General features: G+C 26.5%; 1 protein-coding gene across 1 annotated transcript; it reads right to left on the bottom strand.

Moving 5' to 3' along the window:
• Window positions 1-316: 316 nt before the first annotated feature.
• Window positions 317-3,174, bottom strand: LOC136090048 (uncharacterized). Its single transcript, XM_065816156.1, has 2 exons — window positions 2,539-3,174; window positions 317-2,453 (listed from the first exon to the last, which is right to left on the bottom strand). The coding sequence occupies exons 1-2, from the start codon at window positions 2,643-2,645 to the stop codon at window positions 317-319; spliced, it is 2,244 nt and encodes a 747-aa protein (XP_065672228.1). The 5' UTR covers window positions 2,646-3,174.
• Between the last annotated feature and the right edge of the window lie 4,917 nt (window positions 3,175-8,091).

The raw sequence follows: 8,091 nt of genomic DNA, 5'->3' as shown, positions 1-8,091 counted from the left end.
TAATATGTAGTAAATATATATATATATATGTAGTTATAATTATTTATGCACATAATCGTTATGTAGTGCATAACCATTGAATTTACAGTTAAGTACACAATCATTGAGCCATAATTTTGCAGTATGCATACCATATTTTGCATAATAACGTTGTTATATATATAAATATATATATATAACAACGTTATAAACTCATTTTTTATAATATTTAAGTTCTTTTATAATAAAATAATAATAACATTAGATGTTGTCATTAAGAATAATTGTATTATTTATATAACTGTTTTTAATACTAATTTGAAAAACTTTGATATTATTAAATCAAAATTATATCTAGTGGTATAATACTATTTCTAGATATATTTTCAGTGTTAAAAATTTGAAAATATTGAAGTGTGTCTAAATAAAACACATTTGCATTAACTGTGATTTTATAAGCAGGAATTTTGTGTTTGTTTTCCAAACAATGTTTCCAGCATTTTTCTAAGTACTCTGACTGTTGTTGCATTGAGGAGGAACGAAAATGGGTAAATATTTTTTTCGAATTATTGGGGTAGTTTATATCAAAGAATACTACTCCATCTTCAACTTCTTTCCACCATACATTAATGTCTTCTACTAAATAGTCAGCTGATTTTTCTAAAAGTTTTTGATATTCATTGCTATTCTTTTCAATCCAAGTAAATGATATTTTTGTGTCATTAAATAGACTATGTAATGGTTGGTAGAATTTATGAAGTATTGAAACGCCATCACATAACTTTTTTCCTTCATTTAAATATTTTTTTGCTTGGTTGCGGATTATTGCATTAAAAATAACATTATCTGAATGATGATTGGAAGATGTTTTTGTTGACAGTTTCAAATTTTGAAACATTGCTTCTTCTTTTTCCACATTAGACGTACGACCTGCAAACAATCTATACTGTAGTGGAGCATGGGATGTGATTGAGTGATAGTATGCACCAAAGAATTTTCGCTTGCTATTTTTTAAATTTGCTTCTAAATGTTCTTTTATAGATATTGCATGTACAAATGTGGTATTTATTAAACGAAGAATACTGTGTGTTGATCTAGATTCTTCTGGCATATAAAGGATGTTTTGTATTTCGCACAGAGTTAGTAAAAATTTAAAAACAAAGTGATCAACCTTGTAATGTTCTAGGAACCAGTTAGTAACTATTAATAAACTTTTTCGATAGTTGGCAGCATTTTTTGCTTCAATACCATTGAAAGAGCTTTTAATTATATTTTCTACAATTTTTTTATCTTTTTTTTCTACTAAATATGGCAATTCATCAAATATATTTTTAATATGGTTTGAAATATCATGCATTGGTTCATTATTTAAAATTTCATAGTGTAAAAGATTTAGTTGCGTTAAAGAAAAACCTGGTTTTTTAAAAAGAAGGGCAGGCAATCCTTGCACTCCATGCATTTCATTTGCCAATAGCTTCTTTAATTTTTTGACAGATGTATTTAATGGAAATTGAATATTTCTTTCATAAAGCTCTTGTTCAATCTGATCTTTTTTTAGAAATGAATATAATTTGGTTTTTCCTTGGTTTACTGCCAGCTGTGAGGTGTTACTTGCATTTATATGGTCTATACGATTTTGTAAGGAAGTGTATGGGAAGCTTAGTGATATAGATATATTATTAGAAAGATCTGCATGCATGTTGCATGCCCAACAAAAATAATTACCACCCTTCTGATGACCAGCTTCCAGTTGTGCTGCTGGATTGTCACCTTTGAATATTCGTGCAACATCTAAAATAGGTGTTCCCTTGAATTCTAAGGGATTGCTCAATTGCAAAATGTCATTAATCCTGTCATCGCTATACAAAAGTTGCTGGTCATTGGAAGGACATCTACCAAGTATGTATAAATAAGGCTTTTCGACCTCTGATTGAACATTTATGTCCTCTCCATACTTTTGTTTATATTCAAAGCTACTTAAAAATATGGCTGTATCATACATTACGCTAACAGTAACAAGAAAGTGAGTGTGATTAGATATACTGGAGCAATCATGCCAAAACATTAAATTCCTTGTTCTTTCATAAGTTTTAAGTATATTTATCAGCTCTTTTTTAGTTAAGGTGTCATATTCATCTTTATATTCCTTAATATTATCAAGAGCATCAACAATTTGCCTTTGAGAAAGTGCTTCTAGTTCATTATCGTTTCGAACTTTCATAAAAATCTCATGGTCTTTGAACATATTTAGTCTTATATCTTTCAAGGAAATTTTTCTGCCTTCAATATGAACCTCTTTTTTTGTAATTGTTTGATTTTCAGATGATATAAATATTTTTTCATATCTTTGGGGTACAATCTTTTCCCCTGAATTATATGTTCCATCGTCTATTTTTTTTTTGAGTTGCTGCTTTATTTTTTTATTAGTTGGCTCGCATGGCAAAGATATATCTCTGATGTATGGCATGTTTAACCTATAAATGAGTTTAAACATGAATGATTAATAAAATTTGAAAAGTTTAACTTATTAATGATAAGTGAAGGAAAGGTAATAAATACCTCCGTTTTTTTCTTCTATACTGTATATTATTAATATTAGTGCCATCAAAGTATGTATTATCTGACATTTTTCTTTTTAGATTTAGTCTTTTTAGATCGCAGTTCATAGATTCTAAAAGTCTTTTCAGTACTTGGCCTCCGTTTGCGGGTGTAATACCTAAAAATTATTTTGTTTAAAATTCTTGTTTTTTATTGGTACTTATTACTGTTAAAATGGTAAAACTAATTTATTAGCATAATACATTTATTATTAGTTTATTATTTTTGTAAATATACTATATCGCAGACATTTAAAACTATTACCTTTTTTGTTTGTCACAGAAAATTTACGTGCTAGTTCAGAAAAGTTTATTTTAAAACCATTAGGGTAGGATGAAATTTCATCCAAACACTCAACTTGTTTCCAAGAATATTTCTCAATAGAACCGACAGGGTTTTTTGCTTTTTTCTCTCCCTAAATTAGTGGTAGAAAAAAAAAAACTTTGTATAAGCCTCACTATATGCACCTTTCAATCCTTAATCCTTCTCTGTAGTATGCTAGAAGGTATATAACATAACTACATAAGGAATGGCTAGTACTTCTCTGTACTTAGAACACATTTGTCATATGGATTGTTAAACGAGCCCTGTGAGTGTTTCCACATCTCGTAGGTTCCTTCTAGATGTGAATAGAGTTTTAAAGTATGTGTGTATGAATATATATATATATATATATATATATATATATATATATATATATATATATATATATATATATATATATATATATATATATATATATATATTGAAATATACAACTTGAAATTATAATACCAAGGCTATCTGTTGCATTTAATTAGTGATATTGTCCAAATTATAAAAAATGCAAACATCATTTATAATTAATGATCGTTTGAGCTGGTAAGAACTATAATGGTGTAAGTTAAATTTTCCTCTATTTGATATTTATTAGGTTTTATTAGATTCTTTATTTGGTTTATGTAGAAAAATCCCTACATACTACTTCACCCAGGGGTCACTGGATGAACTAATGACTTATGCCAGTCCTAAATTTAACATAATGACGCATTGTAATTATAAATATTGACTTAACTCAAATCTGTTTTGAAGATAAACTATTCTTATTTTAACCAACTCATTTGTTTGCACTTGACTTACATTTTTTATAGCTGATAGTTCTAATATTCTTCTTTTTTTCGCATTTTTTTGTGTTTCAAAACTATGGGTTAGGCGGAGCTTATCTCTATTGCTTAATGATACAGGAACACCAAATGCCCTAAAAAAGTTAATTTTTTATTATACTTTGTGTTATATACATATATTATATATGTAAAACAAAGTGAGAGAGAGAGAGTACATTCTCCCTCTCTCTCTCTCTCTAGCGCAGCAAGCACACACACACTTGTGTAGTATATACAGTATGTACAAACAATATTTAGTATGTATAGATCTAAATACTCAGGTGTTTATAAATACTTATCTGCTGAGCTTTCGTATATAAATACCTATCTGTTGAGGTTTCTTTCCATTGATTTTCAATATCATTTTTTATTTTATTTGCATCATATCTGAGTTTGTTTTTTTTATTTTGTGGATTAGGTATATTGATTTTCATAGCCTTTGTGAATGTGGTGGAAAATGTTTTATTAAAATCCTGATCTAGTTTGTTCAGTGCTTTATGAGTTGCGATTGAAAGTTTTTTCTGCCTATACATTCCTCTTTTTTCTGCTTTATATTTGAACCTTTTACATTTGACAGGAAATTTTTCTAACACTAATTTTAATCTTTTGTTAGCTATGCATTCTTGACAGTTAAAAAGGCTATGAAGCATTTTTGAGCTTCCTAAATTAATAAATCTTTCTTTGGAAAAGGTAAGCAAAATATCTTTCAAAGACAATTTTGAAATGTTTTTTAAATGTTTAACAATAACCGGGCCTTTTTTTTTTATTTGTTCATAACTAAAGTGAAATGTAGGATTTTTTTCAATATAAATTTTGTATTGATGATTTAGCACTCTTGATCTAAAAACTTTATAATTTTCATTTACTAAATGTTTGATTCTATGTTTTTCAGTTAAAGCTATATATACTGCAACTTTAGAGAAACCGCAAGTTAAAGGATCAGCAATAGACAGCTCTGACATAACAAAAAATTGAGTAAATTTTATTATAAATCTGTTGTTTACTTGTATTCTAAATTTGGTTAAGTAAATTTATATTCTGCCCGCTATTTTACATGTTTACATTAATCTAAGGTAATTTAAAGACCGGAATTTTAGTAAAATAGTTTTATGGCATTATAAAATAGGGGTGGTTCATATCACAGTAATGTTTAAATTTTGAGCTTAGACTTTTAAATAAACATTAAAAGGTTTAACTTTAAAAGTCTAACTGGTCGTATGTCAATTTGTGTGTTCTTCACACTCAAATTAATAAAAACTTTCATATAAAATGGGAAAAAACAGATTTTAAACTTGAAATAACTAATTTTTTTCGACCTTTAATATGTTTGCAGACATATGACTGGTTAGAAATTAAACATATAACTTAAAACTTGTTTGAAAAAGTTGTTTTCTAAATTTAATGTTTTATCTTCATTGAGAGCAGCACCATTTTATACCAAAATATGGTTCATCAACTATAAAGCAAAATTTTATATCTAAACTTTAGTAATTTAAAAAAAAGTTAACTTTATTTGATTTTAGACAAATTAAAGCGCTCGGGGAAAAAAAAAAAATTAATTATTTGGGCTAAAAAAATGCAGTCAAACATAACCTTTTTATAAAAACGCAAAATTCGTGTATTTTCCAGAACATGCATTAACGGCGTTGAGTAGTGTTATCTTTAACGACCCGAATTCTAGTGTTATATTAAAACAAAGCAATTATTTACTTTCTTTATTTTTTTATCAATTTTAGGTCTGAACTAATAAACATTAATCGAGCGAAATATCCATTAAAAAGTATGTACATTGTTTGATTTTCAAGTCTAAAAATACGTTCGACTATACTTAGTTAATACTCCTAAACACTTAGTCTAACTTCTAATTTCTTATTAACTTTGAAATTTTATATGTAAAAAACATTTTTTAAACTTTATTCGATTTTTCAGTATTAATAGTAACAACATATAAAACATTTTTAAGAGAAGGTTACCATAAAATATTTATTCTATTTGCCTTATATTTGTGACAGTGTCATTTTAAATAACGTTAAAGCTAAGTTTTTATTTGCATTAAAAAATGAACAAAATAACACGTCTTTTGAAAAAATTACTGAAAAGTTGAGAACCTGAACTATTTCTAAGAGTAATTTCAGTTTTTTTAAACTTGTTTTTAATTATAAAAAATCAGAATTTAAAATAAAAAAATGTTAAGCTTAAAACTCTTCTTAAAAGTGTTAAAGATTTCAGTTTCAAAATACAATTTTTTTCTTGTGCCAGTTTCATATGTCAACGACTAAACAGTAAAACATATTGACAATTCTGATAAAACTAACAGTAAAAAAAATAAATAAAAGTCAAACAAAAGTTTTTTTTAACCAGTTCTTTACTAAACTGCTAACTTTCAAAATGACAGTTTATTTTTATTTTACTTTATGATTATTTTAGCACACAATTCTAATCTCCGTCCATATTCAGAAGTTTCCAGTTAGGATTATAATTGGCCTAGGAAAAATGATTCACAAGGCAATGATGAGAAATACAATTTGACAGATAGTTTACAGAGCAATAGTGATCAATCAGGGGCAAACATTTCCGACACAAGCGTACATGATCGTAACAGCATATACCTTAATAAAAAGTTCAAACCTCGAAATCAAAAATCCAAACCTCATTTTATGATGTTTTGATACCTATTGATAAAGATATTCGCTCTGAAGAATTATCTAACGAACTACCATTTGACGAGTTTAAAAAAGCTATCAAATCTTTTAAAAAAAATAAAGCACCTGGTGCAGATGAAGTTAATGGAAATATTTTTATAGATTGCTACGAACAATTAGAAAATTTACTTTTTAAAATTTTCAGAGCATCTATTCATTAAGGTATTTTTCCTGAACGTTTAAAACTTGCCAGGGTTACCCCTATCCATAAAGAAGGCGACAGATCCAATATCAGTAATTATCGTATTATCTCTGTTCTTTCTATATTTGCTAAAATATTTGAAAGAACTATATTTAACAGAGTATACAATTATTTTAATTACAACAATTTACTTCATAAAAATCAGTATGGTTTCAGAAAAGGGAGTTCAACTGAACATGCCATTATTCAATTTATACATAACATCTCTGAATCTTTTGAAAAATCTCAATTTTGACCTATTTAAAGCTTTTGATACGGTCGATCATCACATTTTAATCCAAAAAATTAAACCTTATGGTTTAAACAATAAAATCTTAAAATGGTTTGAAAGCTATTTAACAAATCGATAACAACTTGTGTATGGTAATGATGGTCAGCAAAGTGAACCCCTGAGAATAACTTTTGGTGTCCCAGAAGGTTCTATTCTCGGACCACTACTATTTTTAATCTATGTAAACGACTTAAACAAAGCTTCTAAATTGAAAAGTATAATGTTCTTTGATGATACTAATCTTTTCTTATCCCATACTGATATTTATGAACTCTTTTCAACTACAAACAAAGAACTCAATCACATTTCTAATTGGTTCAAAGCTAACAAATTAACTTTAAATATTAACAAAACAAAATGGATTATCTTTCACTACTGCGCAAAAAAACGTTTTTTACCAAGTACTATGCCTCAAATTTATATTGATGAAACGATAATAAAAAGAGATACCGTAATAAAATTCTTAGGTGTTTATCTTGATGAAAATATTACTTGGAGAAAACATATTGATCGTGTAAGCACAAAAATTTCCAAAAATATTGGCATTTTATACAAAGCCCGAAATTATCTAAACAAAAAAAACCTAACCCAACTCTATTATTCATTTATACACAATTATATAAACTATGCTATCATCACCTAAGGAAGTACGGATAAAAGTAAATTACAACATCTTTATCACCGTCAGAAACATACAATCTGCGTTAATTATGCGGATCGCTTTTCAAATTCAAAATATTTTTTTAATTGTATGAAGGTTCTAGATGTTTATAAACTGATCATATTTAATGTTTTATGTTTTACTTTTATATGGAAAAAAGATTTATCTTTATTTGTTTTTAATGACCTTTTTTCTTTAAAGCCAATAAATAAGTACACATTAGGAAATAATAGTTTTTTAAATGAACCTTTTTGTAGAACTAAGTTCAATCAACTTTGTATTTCATATTGTGCACCCCATCTTTGGAATAAAATAGTATTACCAAATTTTGATATATATATATATCTATATATATATATATATATATATATATATATATATATATATATATATATATATATATATATATATATATATATATATATATATATATATATATATATATATATATATATATATACTATATATATATATATATATATATCTATATATATATATATATATATATATATATATATATATATATATATATATAT

This window comes from Hydra vulgaris, chromosome 13 (assembly GCF_038396675.1).
Source record: "Hydra vulgaris chromosome 13, alternate assembly HydraT2T_AEP".
Taxonomy (NCBI): Eukaryota; Metazoa; Cnidaria; class Hydrozoa; order Anthoathecata; family Hydridae; genus Hydra; species Hydra vulgaris.
The sequence above is the reverse complement of the archived record's forward strand: the minus strand, read 5'-3'. Positions and strand labels throughout refer to the sequence as shown.